The following is a 14,336-nucleotide window of genomic DNA, read 5'->3' as shown; positions in this document are numbered from 1 at the left end:
ATCTACTTACTGGCTCCCAAGGCACCCTGGCTGTCTGTTTAACACTCACCATATTATGCTGAAATTACCAGCTTAACTGTCTATTTCCTTTACCAGATAAATGGAAAAAGGAAAGTAGTAACTTTAGAGTGGAGAAAGGGACAAACACCACCTGAACCAAATGATCAAAGTGATGCCATTAACAGTGGGACAAAGAGAAACGTGAACATGCGCCTCCCGAGAGGAGACAACGAGGACAACGCAGCAGCACCACCGTTACGTTCCTGCCAAAAATGAGTAACAACCTGACTGTGAGGAAACACCAAATGAATCCAAATTGAGAGCCATTTGACAAAATAAATGGCCCGTCTTCAAAAATGTCAAGATCACGGAAGCCAAAGAACAACGGAGGAACGATTCGAGATTCAGGAGACCAACAGGACAGGAAAAGTCAATGCGAGGTGTGACTCTGAGCGGATCCTGGGCCAGAAAATAACACTTCTTTTTCTTTTGCTTTAAAGACAGTATTTTTTGTAGTGAGTAAACTGGCAACAATTTGAAAACATTTTAAAGAGTAGGAAAACTGGCAAAATTTGAAAGGTTTGTAGATTAGACAATGGTGCTGTTTCAATGTCAGTTTCCTAATTGTGGTAACAGTACGGCATTGCAGTTCCATAAGGGAATGTTGTCCTGTGTCGATGAAATACACACTTAAGAATTGTTAGCAATTTGCTGAAATGGTTCAGAAGATACCAATTATTTACATATATAGATGGTGGAGGTGGGAAGAGAGAGAGAGAGGAATACACAATAAATCAACCCTGATAAAATGTTAACATTTGCGGACTCTGGGTGAAATTATCTGGACATTCTTTGTATTATTGTTTTGCAACTTTTCCCAAGTCTAAGTTATTTCAAAATAAGTTTTAAAAAATTAAATAAGTATCAAAATCTAAAATAAGTTTTCCTTTTGGATGAGAAAGAAAATAAGTGTAGGATTAAAAGCGTGTAGGCTATGTTCAGGGTAGTGAGAAAAATCTGCAGTAATTACTTTGAAATTGAAGTCAGTGGTTACAGAGTGCTAATTGGAAGTTGGCACAATTCCAGGGTGCTGACACTATCTCCCAAATTAACCCAACAAACTGGACAGCAGAGCAGGAAAAGGTATTTTCTTTATTGGGTAGTCATAAATGAGAAGCAAGAACATTCCAAATAATACTGAGCTTCTTTACAAATAAGGATTTTTCTCACAAGCTTTATAAACTTAAAAAAAAAATTTCTGCACTAAAGGCAATCATCCTACAAATAACTACAAGTTAACAAAAATAGAAGGGACACCTAGTAGTCCTCTGACATTCACCATCAGCAGCAGTAGCGTCTCTCCAGTGCTGGCCATTTCAGAGAGGTGGCATTTTCCATGATGACCAGAAATTGACTAGACTAGCTATAGGGGCTACGAGACAGTACAAAGTGTGCAATTACTCGGGAACATGCACATGTAGAGGTAAATCGTGGAACCAGGTATGTGGTGGTAACGTGGACAAGTTTCCCAACAGCAGCCGAAAGCCTGGATTCATCTTTGTTTTGGAGTTGTCCTGTGTTGGGTGGGATGGTTAGCGGGGTCTCGGGCTTCCACACACTAGATGCCATAGCACTCCCTCCCAGCTGTGACAACCAAGTATGTCTCCAGACATTGCCGAATGTCCCCGGGGGCACAATACTGCCCCGGTTGAGAATCGCAGCTCTAAGGTCCCTCCTACCAGCAAATTTCTCTGAGTCTGTGTTGAGAAAATGAAATGCTATGGAATTTCAGAGGGAGAACTAAGGCAGTGAGAGGAGGATTTTGGGAGCAGGGAGGATTTAAGTCTTGGGATAAAATAAATCAAATAGGGGTATAGGAAATGGTGAGCTTTCCAGAAGTAGGGATGTCACAATTTAAGGAGTGTACACAGGAAAGAACAGACCGCCACAGGACTGTTAGGAAGCCAGCGGGCCGGGCAGAGTCTTCACTAGTAGATAAGGCGAGAAGCACTTGTCATGTTATAATGTGTTGAAGGAATTACAAAAAAAATTTTTTTTTTTTTTTTGAGTTTTGCTCTTGTTGCCCAGGCTAGAGTGCAATAGCGCGATCTCGGCTCACTGCAAACTCCGCCTCCCGGGTTAAACCCATTCTCCTGCCTCAGCCTCCCGAGTAGCTGGGATTACAGGCGTGCACCACCACGCCTGGCTAATTTTGTATTTTTAGTAGAGGCAGGGTTTCTCCATGTTGGTCAGGCTGGTCTCGAACTCCCGACCTCAGGTGATCCACCTGCCTCGGCCTCCCAAAGTGCTGGGATTACAGGCGTGAGCCACCGTACCCGGCCGGAATTTCAAATCTAAAGTCAAGACTGCTTAGGCTGGCATCCTGACCTAGCCATGGCATCCGAAGGTGAATGCTAAGTGCAGTCCCACAAGGGACAATGTTCTTGTTAGATAACAACCCACATCATCTACTACTCCATTAAACAAACAATGGCTTAAGAGATGAGAACTTGGTAAAAGTTTGCCCTTTATTTATTTATTTATTTATTTTTTGAGACAGAGTCTCTCTCTGTCACCAGGCTGGAGTACAGTGGCATGATCTCAGCTCACTGTAATCTCCACCTCCTGGTTTCAAGCCCTTCTCCCGCCTCAGCCTCCTGAGTAGCTGGGATTACAGGCGTGCACCACCACACCCAGCTGATTTTTGTATTTTTAGTAGAGATGGGGTTTCACCATGTTGGCCAGGATGGTCACCAGCTCCTGACCTCGTAATCTGCCCACCTCGGCCTCCTAAAGTGCTGAGATTACAGGCGTGAGCCACCGCGCCTGGCCAAATGTTTGCTTCTCATATGCCACTGCTCTCTATGTCTGAATGATAGATTGAATTTTAAGGTGTACTTTAAAGAGAAGCTGAAAGCAAGCAAGTTGGGAGGGAGGGAGGTGGAGAATAGTATTCACTGGGCATGGACTGAAACACATCACGTTTTGTGAAAGATGGAGAGTGCTGACTTCCTGCTATATTCATGCAACACTCACAGGCCAGGAAGGCTGGAATTTGCAAGCATGTAGATGACCAAGACTTCAGCCTTTTCTTTTGACTAATTCTATATTTTCCCAATTTGGACCACAAGAGGGATTTCTCAAGACTCTGTGGGGGTTTGCAAGAACTGGGGTTGTGGCACATGCTTGAGGCAGTCTTATCAAGTTTCAAGTCAGCCCTAAGAACCAAGCTGCATCCACGTGGGTTGGCTCTCTTCTTGGTGTGGAGCTCGGACGTACTCTGAAAGCCCCAGGAGAAGCTCACTGTAGTAAGAGGCTCTGTTGCTGTACAAGAGACTATTCTAGTGGCCTCCCCTGATCAGGCATCAGCTTGGTGGGGCAGCGCACACCCCCACATCCACCCGACAGGCCTTTGAAGGTCTGAGAATGCTGAGTCCCACCTGTGTCAGAATGAAATGGGAGAGTTCCCTGACTCCTCTCAGGACTTGTGACAGGGGTGAAGCTCGTTTGCTTGGCCGACACGTGCTCAAACCCCTTATGGGAGGGAGAGCACGCAGATGGGCAGGGGCAGGTGTAGGAGCTGGGGTGAGCACTTTTGGGCTCTGGCCCCATGGTAGTGTCTGGGGGTGTGTTACAATTAATGCTCTTTTAGAAGCTGCCATCTGCGGATGGCTACGTGTTAAAACAGCTCAGCGGAGAATAAGGGTGACAGCCCTGTAAGCCCTGCCCTCTTGGTACCCAAGTCTTTGTCCAGCATTCAGGAAGAATCAGGTCACCCAGACTTGAAGGATGGTGAATGTGAGGATTTTACTGAGTGATGGAGATGGCTCTCAGTGAGAGATGGGGAGCTGGAAAGGGGACAGAGTGGGAAGATGATCTTTCCCCGGGAGTCTGGTCATCCCATAGCTGATCTCTCCTACCTTCCCCAGCCGAACTCCTCTCAATGTTCAGAAGCACCTTTTCTTTTCTCCTTCTCTGCTGCACTGCTCTGCCACTCTTCTGCTTGTGGAGCCTGGGGTTTGGGGTTTATATGGATACAGGAGAGGGGGGCGTGGTGAGCCAAAAGGCAACATTTGGGCACAAAAACGGGAATGCCTGTTCCCATTTAGGGCTAAGGATTTCCAGGCTTGAGGGTGGGGCCTTTGCTGGGGAACCACCCTCTTCTACCCAGTATTTCCCTGCCTCCTGTCCATATCAAGAAGGTGCTAGGGGTGACTCTGGGGCCAATTCATTCAGTCAACTGCATGAGGCTGCAAACACCCTTCTGCAGTTCCCACTGTCTCTTACTGCTTAGAGAGATGACAGTCCGCCGGGCTCGGCGGCTCACGCCTGTAATCCTAGCACTTTGGGAGGCTGAGGCAGGTGGATCACAAGGTCAGGAGATCGAAACCATCCTGGCTAACACAGTGAAACCCTGTCTCTACTAAAAATACAAAAAATTAGCCAGGCATGGTGGCGGGCACCTGTAGTCCCAGCTACTCGGGAGGCAGGGGCAGGAGAATGGCGTGAACCTGGGAGGTGGAGCTTGCAGTGAGCCGAGATCACGCCACTGCACTCCAGCCTGGACGACAAAGCGAGACTCCGTCCCAAAAAAAAAAGAGAGAGAGAGATGACAATCCATCTAAGCAATCTAAGCAGCCCCTGTGGGGCAGGGACTGCGGCTTCTTCTAAAAGTCATATTGAACCATCTCCTCTCCAAGTAGATGAACCTTTTCTAAGTAATTCTTTCCCTACATTCCAAAAAACTTCTGAAATGGGACCTCTGATTGAACTCTGCCCAGGTGCTTTATGGATTACAAATCGGCATCATTAGAGTCATCCAGTGCTTCCACTTGATCTTTCAGGGAGGCCCAGAAGCCACTTGATTCTCATTTAACTCATATTCACTAAAATATTTTTATTTTAAAAAATAGAGAAAAAAAGGGACCAAAATATTTACATTTATTGGAGATTTAAAATAAAAGCGTTACAAATCCAAAAGAGCTTGTACAAACCGAGAGCTTTCAATCCCAGGCCTCCTGCTGAGCCAGCCACCAGGCCGCAGCACCTTCTGCCAAGCTTCTCACAGTCAATCCAGAAGCTTTCTCCAGGGCTACAGAAAAGTTATTAAGAGTGCACCGCTTTGGCCATTATTTCACAACCGAGTTAACCTCTATCCCAAGGGCAACATTTTGCAGCTGTTTGCAGTGAGTCAGTACTTTCTTTCCATTCTTTTCCTTTTTATCTATTTTCTTCTTTTTTGGTAAATTACCCTTTCCATTTTTGCCTATGACTAGGGGCATACAAACAAAGTTTGGGTCTGCTTCTTGCTGTTCTGAATAGCTGTCTGCTTTTTAAAAGGCAGAAATGAAAACAGCAGTCACGTGATGTTCTTTCAAATTAAAGTTACACAATGACACAAAGCTGAGTCGCGCACACACACAAAATACGCAGCAATGCTACTTCCTGCCATTGAAAACACCACTTTTCAGATGGCATTTAATGGTTCTGTTTATTATATAATTCTATCTCATAACATACATTTCCTTCCTTTAGAATGAACAATACTTACTTTTGAAAAATCCTCGTACAGTCTGCACCAAGCACACAAACCAATCACATGAGTGACTATTTCTTACAATGTTTGAAATTGCATAAACCAGGAGGTCTTAAAGCAGGGTTCCCTGACCAGCAGCAGCAGCAGCATTCAGGAACTTTTTACAAATGCAAATTGTCAGGCCCCATCCCAGACCTAGGGCGTCAGGAATTCAAGGGTGGAGCCCACGAGTCTGTGGTCAAACAAGCTCAGCAGGTGATTCTGAAGCTCACTGAAGTTGGAGTGGGTAAGAGGGTTCTGGGCCCTGAGCACCTGGCCTCGGTCATTTGAAACCACCCTGAGTGCCCTCAGTGCCTCACTTCTTCACCGTGTAAAACAGAGAATGACAGTAACACCCCAAAGGACTGTCTTGAAGAGTCCATTAGGTAATCCAACACTGTCCAAACATTGACAGCGCTTGCCTGTGGCTGGCCAGGGAGCAGGGATTGACTGCAAACAGGCAGAAAGGAACTTTTGGGGTGATGGAAATGTGCTAAAACTGGAACGTGGTGATGGCTGCACAACTCAGTTTACGAGAACTCATTGAACTGCAGCTCAAGAGGTGAATGTTATCTGTAAAGTATACCTCGACAAAACTGTTCAGAAAATACTAAAAACGTTCAGAAAAGTGCCTTGCTCATAGTCATCAGATGTTGGCTCTGATCGTCTAAGCCGTGTGAACAGATTTATCTAACTGTGCATGTTCTTCTAAACAGGAACTCAGCTCCCTCCAAAGTGTGAGGGTCTTGTTCCGCCTTGATGCAGGAATGGGATTTATGCTGTGACCTGTTACTGATCCAAAAAGTAAATCAGACCTATGGTGACCATTTTCATGAGGAAAATTTTACAGAGGGAAAAATGATATTCTTTGGAGTACAGTAATATACCAAAGGCGAACTGAAATGGAAGCTACCCAGTGATACTACTCCAGAGATCACATGCATTTAAAATGTATTGGATGTGTATATTTGCTCTAATTTATAATAGCTGGCTTCATTATTGCCATCTCTATTTCAATAAGCAATGATTCACCATAAACTGTGCTGACCAGGATATCGGCAACAGAAGCAATGCAAGACAGAATGCAGAAACAGACAGAGGTGGCCATGGACAGAGCCTTAGGAAACAGCCCCATTTCAGTGCCAGAACCACACACCATGGGATATTTAATAACACTTACTGATTTTGTTGACAACTGACAATGCTGAACTTTCCCTGAGCCCCGTGCTCCTAGAACACAGAAACAGTTACAGAATCTTCCTCCTCTTTCTTAACCCAGGAAATGGCTGGAGGCAAAGCCACCTTCCCCATAGACTTCCACTCTTCTTCATGAACCCCGTAATTCTTGGACCCCTCCCTTGTTCACCTGCATTTATAAAACCCTAGTTCTTCCTCTTCTCTGAGACATTTCTCATTAATAAACATTACCCCTACTGCAGTGGCCTGGGTAAAATTATCTTAATTGTCTGGTATATTTTGTTTTTGACACAATAAATATAAATTTGGCCGGCCATTCCGTCACTTTCAGTTAACAATGTTATTTGCAACACTTGACATTTTACAATATTTTAGTATACATATGTGCACACACATACACACACCTATATTAGCTGTTCAATTGCATGTATTCATGCTGGAGTGTAAAAAGAAAATTAAAGTCAATTTGCAAATGCAACTACCTATGACTAATCATCTAGGTCAGAGGTGGGCAAACTTTCTTCTACAATGGGCTAGATGGTCAATCTTTTCTTACCTGTTTTGCATGTTACACTGTCAGTTCCGCTTCAGTCATGTGAAAGCAGACACTGACAGTACATACAGGAATGAGCATGGCTGTGTTCCGATAAAACTTTTTTTTTTTGAGACAGAGTCTCGCTCTGTCTCCCAGGCTGGAGTGCAGTGGTGCAATCTCGGCTCACTGCAAGCTCCACCTCCCGGGTTCACGCCATTCTCCTGCCTCAGCCTCCCGAGTAGCTGGGACTACAGGTGCTCACCACCATGCCTGGCTAATTTTTTTTTGTATTTTTAGTAGAGACAGGGTTTCACCATGTTAGCCAGGATGGTCTCGATCTCCTGACCTGGTGATCCACCTGCCTCGGCCTCCCAAAGTGCTGGGATTACAGGCGTGAGCCACCGCACCCGGCCGAAACTTTATTTTCAAAAACAGTTGGTGGGGTGTAGTTTGCAGATCTGATCTAGAGTAGTGTTGCCTGATGGAATTCTAAGGAACATTACTTTCAGGGCATGTTAATAGCTAATGTGAAAAAAAATAAAAGTGGGGGTAAGGGAGTGGCCCATGGTAAAACAGATTAGGGGAAAACTGGGAAAAGTTTACTATAGCACTTTCCACTAACTTTATTTGTAAGGGAGGGTCTCGCTCTGCTGCCCAGATTGCAGTGCAGTGATGCGATCCTAGCTCACTGCAGGCTCAAACTCCTGGGCTCAAGTGATCCTCCTGCCTTAGCCTCCTGAGTAGCTGGATTATAGGTATGCACCACCACACCAGCTAATAAAAAAACAACAACAACAAAAAAAAAACAAAACAAAAAAACAAAACTTGTAGATACGGGATACCACTATGTTGTTGCCCAGGCTGGTCTCAAACTCCTGAGCTCATGCGATCCTCCAGCCTCAGCCTCCAAGGTATTGGGATTACAGGTGTGAGCCACTGTGCCCAGCCTCCACTAACTTTAAAATGCTAATGTGCAATATTTTTGCAATTTTTTTCAAAATCTCAACTCAAAGATTACTGTGTTTCTTAAAAGCTTTTAAAAAATATATAGGGCCGGCCGGCTCACACCTGTAAATCCCAGCACTTTGGGAAGCCGAGGCGGGTGGATCACCTGAGGTCGGGACTTCAAGACCAGCCCGACCAACACGGAGAAACCCTGTCTCTACTAAAAATGCAAAATTAGCCGTGCATGGTGGCGCATGCCTGTAATCCCAGCTACTCGGGAGGCTGAGACATGAGAATCACTTGAACCTGGGGGGCAGAGGTTGCGGCGAGCCGAGATTGTGCCATTGCACTCCTGCCTGGGCAACCAGAGCGAACCTCCGTCTCAAAAATAAATAAATAAATAAATAAAAAGGACAGAGGCAGAATGCTTGTGGCTTCATTTAAAAAAAAAAAAAAAAAATATATATATATATATATATATATATGGCTGGGCACAGTGGCTCATACCTGTAATCCCAGCACTTTGGGAGACAGAGGCAGGAGGATCACTTGAGCCTAGGAGTTCAACACCAGCCCAGGCAACATAGTGGCACCTTGTTTCTACATTTTTTTTTTTATTTTAATTAGCAGGCTGTGGTGGTGTGCATCGGTAGTCCCAGCTGCTTAGTGAACTGAGATAGGAGGATCGCTTGAGCCCAGGAGTTTTGAGGCTGTAGTGAGCTATGATCCTGCCACTGCACTCCAGCCTGGGTGACAGAGGGAGACCCTGTCTCAAAAAATAAATTAATTAAAAGGTCCCAACGCAGCATTTCCTATGGTATCCCACAAAATGAGCTCTGGGAAAGGCTACTTAGTACATGCCCAAAGAAAACAAGGACTCAGTGGTCAAATTCCATTTGAGAAATGCTGCATTCTATAATCCATCTTGGAGATTCAAAACAGACATCCACTTAGTAAAGACTTTGAGACATCCTGAAATAAAAAACATTAATTTAACCCAGCATTTCCCAAACTTATTTTAAACATCACACCACATACACAATCAACTAACTGAAATTCTTACAATTCTATGTAAATTCAGAGTCAATAATCTTAAAGTCTCAAAGTCAGAAACTTGGTTAACACGTCATTCAGTGATTTGAAGTTTTTCCCAGTTTTTCTGGGTTAAAAAAAATTCATGGTGTGATACTTCCAGAAGTTAGAAACCTGGAGTGTTGCTATTAAAGAAATGTGGGTTCCCCCCTTCAAGCACCTTAGTAATAACACTGCTTCAGTTCAGAACCTCTGCCCTTAATTTGTTCTATTATACAGGTAACAATGATTGAGTTGATTGAGTTATCAGTAATATTGCTGAGGCCTCTATGTCTTACTTTCATTGTTTTTCTTCCTCAATAATCAACATTTTTCATTTCAGCTACTTTTAATTAGCACAACTCCTTTACCTTGATGTATTTTTCAAATATATTGCTGAATCTATAAGGGATATGCTCATTATAAAATATCAGATGCTAACATAAGAGCATGAAGACAATTCCGCTCAAGTTCGGCAACTATTAATAGTCCTGGATTAAGCCTTTCATGTTTGTGGGGGCTTTTTGTTTTTGAAACAGAGTCTCTCTGCTCTGTCACCCAAGCTGGAGTGCAGTGGTACGATCACAGCTCACTGCAGCCTTGACTTCCTGGGCTCAAGCGATCCTGCCACCACAGCCTCTTGAGTAGCTGGGGTCATGGGCATGTATCATCACACCTGGCTTATTGTATTTTTTGAATTTTTTGCAGAGATGAGGTCTCACTAGGTTGCCCAGTCTAGTCGCAAACTCCTGGGCTCAAGTGATCATCCTGCCTTGGCCTCCCAAAATGCTGGGATTATAGGCATAAGCCACTGCACCCAGCCTCAACTTTGTGTTTGTAAAACAAAGCAATATCCTACACGGGCCATTTTAACTTTATTTTTTCATGTTACAATATAGTTCATATTGCATCTTTCCATGTTTGTAAACATTTACCTGATCACTATTTTAATGGCTGCATATGAATATTCTGCCATATGGAACAACAAAACTTCTTTAACCAAACTCCTATTGATGGACAGTCAGGTAGTTTCTAATTATTTTGTGAATACAAAGGACACGGTGGTGAATGTCACTGACATAAATCTTCGGAAACTTATCCAGTTAGTTCCCATGGTGGACTTGGGTCTCAGTACTTCTCCCGCAGAAGTCATCCCAGGTGGCAGTATTTACAGTGTCTTGTAAGCCCTGCCTCCCATCTCTGGGATTGGCTGATAGACTAAAGAAGAACATCAACCCTCAGATTACCCAGTGATCCATTGAACACCTAGGTGAGAAACGATGAGATGGGCCAGCCAGAGAAGGACTCTGAAGGACCTGAAGGAAGGCCTTCAGGAATGACAGAGAATGAGGCAGTTTTCAGGCAGACAGTGGTTTAGAGAATGGCTCATGACACTACGATGGGCTCCGACCTGCCATATGCAGAAACTGTGGGTGGTAGTGGGAATGAAAGCCCCAGTGGGCAGAGGCCAACTCCTGTGTTAGGGGGAGCTCGGGTAGACTAACGGGACTGCACTAGGATGAGTAAGACCTGGGAGCTGCTGTCGCTGATGCTAAGGCATCACAGCTTTTGTTCTTAGAGAGCCCTGCTTTAAGCCTCATTCCTAGTACCAGCTTATGTGACCCTGGGAAAATTATTTAACGTATTTCTCATGAGAAGATTAAATGAAGAGAGAATCTATGGTGCCTCACACATACTGAGTGCTCCATATACATCAGCTCTCCCAGTTACAGTATTATCATTATGACCCAAGCCACTGTGGATCCCAAGAACTGTCAGATAAGATGTTCCCTAGGGTTTGCATGGCTGGCCATTCCTTAAGGTCTCTGTATACATATATTCTTGTAGTAAGATTAGGAAACTTGGATGAATCTCTTGCCAGAAAAATTAACAAAAACAATTCTGTAAGTTCTAGAGTTGGGGCTGCCAGTTCAAAGAGCAGAACTCTTTCAGAGAAACTCCTCTTACAATTGACCTAAGCAATAACTCAACTCTAGAAATGCTCACCACACATGTGCTGACTGGTTTGTAAGTAGCTGTTATAATATGGTTGTGCTATCTGCGTTCAATTTCAACACGGAACCTTGCCTAGAAACTTGCAGAGCACCTTGCCCCATCAGCAGGGCTGCCACAGACAGCTAAGTGGTTCTAGGCAAACACTCAAGGAGGCAAAATATGGGAGAGAAAGAGATGGCTTAGCTAGCCAGCGCTTTAAAGAACAAAGTAGCTGATAGAGAAACACAGGCCCAATCCATGCACCCTTTCCACTGTCATTAAAGCAATGGGGTGGGAACAGCTTTTCTCTTCTACACCCATTCACTCCCTTCCTCCTCTTCAGCCCTGTCCCCCTCTGTTTAGACTGCTAAATATTAAAGCAATGCTTCCCCTCTGATTTTAAACTCATTTCATATGAGAGAGAGAGAGAGAGAGAGAGAGAGAGAGAGACAGAGAGAGGAGGAAGGGAGGGAGAGTCAGTGAGAGGAATGTGGAAACGGAAGACAAAACCAGTGTGAAATTTAAGTCGTCTCAGGCCTATATTTCTAAGAACAGCCCTAGGTCCTATCAGTGCATCAAACAGGGAGCAATAAAAACCAAACCAGTCACCACCAGACCTTGCAAAAGAGTTCACAGCAGTGGCTCCTACCGAGGTGCTCACCAGAAGCACTGGGCAGCTAATTCAAAATGGGTGTGAAGCAGCTGCCCGGGTGACTGGCTCCACCCAGACCCTAAATGCTGTTGAGTTAAGATTTATAGTGGAAAAAACAATGGTTTCTTTCAGAGTTCCATTAGTTTCTTCTGAGTTCTAGCGGTCTATTTGATATGTGTTAATATCTAGAAGACACTGGTATCAATAGTGGGCTCTCAAATTCTACATATGCCAAATATATCTACAGGGGGGAAAAAAGAAAAATTCAAACATCTCTAATGCTCTTTCTGTAACTTCAGTCCAGCTTTTATCTCAGAGATCCTGAACGTGTTGTTTAGAAGTCTAGAATGGGAGTGCAGAGGCGACCGCAACACATCAAAAACTTGAGGTGCAGTCTGATGAGTTTCTCTACTCCCCGCTTAGTAAATTTAGAGTTTTCTATTTTTGGAGGACGTAATCCCTATGCACACTGCTTTTAGCATCTAAGCATTTTCCTCAAGATGGGTCAAAGTGTCAAGGGTTTCACGAGAGCCTCTGTCAATTCCTGCAGAACACGGTGGATCTGCTAAAGACTTAAAATAGGGACACAGTCCTTACAGTTTCAGCTTAAGGATCATAAACACAAACGACCACCTGAGACCACAGAGGACCGGATATGAGCTACTTATAGTCATACTGAGCCGGAGAACAAGAATAGCAGGAAAGCGGCCAGTTTTCTTGTAGTGAGGTTCTTTGAAGTAAAGTATTTATTAAACATTATATTATAGTGCATGAAACAAAAATCTTTGAAGGCAGGTTATCCTACTCTGCACAGTGGCCACTGCTAACGAATTACTTCCTTTTCCTCTCAGGTTTTGTTTTTCTGTTTGTGAAACTGAAACCCAGATTGTTTTCCTCCATCCATGAAACCAGCTGGCACAAAGCACTCCTTCTGGTAATAATGTCCCATCAATGGAAACAGCATTAAAAACGATTCCAACCCATCACTTCACCATCACACACAAGAGGATGTGCAGATTAAGGAGGTGCTCTCTAAATATTGGTCAGCAACTTCTCTAAAATAGAAAACTAGGCTATTAAAAATGATAAAATGACTAAAAATGGCAACAATTAAAATGGGGCTTCCATTTTTATTTAAAAGCAAAATTTACCGATTGCATTTCTCACTTCCTAACTCTAGACTGATACGCCTTATTTCAGCTAGCACTTTCTATTTCTCAATAAAGTACCCCAGATATACCAGTAAGAGCCTCATCTTAAAGAAATGTCCAAAAGAAGACCAAGAGGGCGGTATAGTTTATTCTTCTGAACCAATTATTAACTTAAGAGTCTTTGCCTGGGGAAGGAGTACTGAGCAGCGGAACTCCCAATGAGCCAGCACAAACGGTCACATGCTGAAGATGCAATGGAAGAATCCTGGCCCATTGGCCAAAAGGTGTCTCTGGCTAAGTGTGTGCTGAGAGGAGAAAAGGACAGCGCCGGACACATGGCTGGGTCTGTTTCAACGTGGCTGAGAACAGTGGGAAGCTTTTTAAAATCTGGGAATACATCAAAGGGCTAATGCAGATTAAGCCCAGCTCCTTTTTTTTTTTTTTCCCTGAAAGGCTCACTTTTGTTCCTAATAGAAAGACTTAGATGGTATTTCTTCAGATCATAAAGCAAGTTGTACTTTTAATGATGGAATAAAAATTATAAAAGTAAAATGTGGCTTTTCCTCCCCATTCTTTTTTTCCTTTTTTAAGTGATGAATTCAGGAAAAGACCAGTCTAGGCCAAATTTATCTCTTGTTAACTTTCAGGGATATGGAGTACGCCAAGTATGTTAGTACAAAGTCAAATTTGGATGATGTAGTCATTTTTTGCTAATTCCATTATTAGAAACATTAGATAATATGGTAGTATCTAAGGAATACAGCTTTAAAATAGTATGCACCTTCACTATCAAGACTGTAAGGCAAAATCAACTTGTGCCCACGACTGAACTTTTGAAATAGAAAATTTTGTTATATCCATGTTAGCCAGGCTGGTCTTGAACTCCTGACCTCAAATGATCCGCCCGCCCTGGCCTCCCAAAGTGCTGGGATTACAGGCGTGAGCCACTGCACCCGTGGCATGCACCTGTAATCCCAGCAACTCGGGAGGCTTAGGCAGGAGAATCGCTTGAACCCAGGAGGTGGAGGTTTCAGTGAGCTGAGACTGCACCATTGCATTTCAGCTTGGGGAACGAGCGAACGCTCTCTCAAAACAAACAAACAAAAAACCAAAACAAAAAACCTTGTTATGTCAGTAGAGTATTTCTAAGTGGGTTAGCAGCTCCCTGACAGGCTACCTCTCCAGCCTTCCCAGGCCCACCCATCCTTGGTTCCC

At 43.9% G+C, this 14,336-nt stretch overlaps 1 protein-coding gene across 2 annotated transcripts in view; it reads right to left on the bottom strand.

The window, feature by feature from the left end:
• Positions 1 to 14,336, bottom strand: part of PCCA (propionyl-CoA carboxylase subunit alpha) — a 446,563-nt gene that overhangs the window by 33,235 nt on the left and 398,992 nt on the right. The window contains exon 22 of one of the 2 annotated variants that reach the window (XM_063792625.1): positions 4,925 to 5,092. The exons of the other annotated variant lie outside the window; for it this stretch is intronic. Within the exon in view, the coding sequence (XP_063648695.1) occupies positions 5,069 to 5,092 (24 nt within the window). The 3' untranslated portion in view covers positions 4,925 to 5,068. Of the gene's footprint in view, positions 1 to 4,924; positions 5,093 to 14,336 lie in introns of those variants that run through there. 2 annotated transcript variants of the gene reach the window in all.

The sequence above is a fragment of the Pan troglodytes genome, chromosome 14, assembly GCF_028858775.2.
Source record: "Pan troglodytes isolate AG18354 chromosome 14, NHGRI_mPanTro3-v2.0_pri, whole genome shotgun sequence".
Taxonomy (NCBI): Eukaryota; Metazoa; Chordata; class Mammalia; order Primates; family Hominidae; genus Pan; species Pan troglodytes.
The sequence above is the reverse complement of the archived record's forward strand: the minus strand, read 5'-3'. Positions and strand labels throughout refer to the sequence as shown.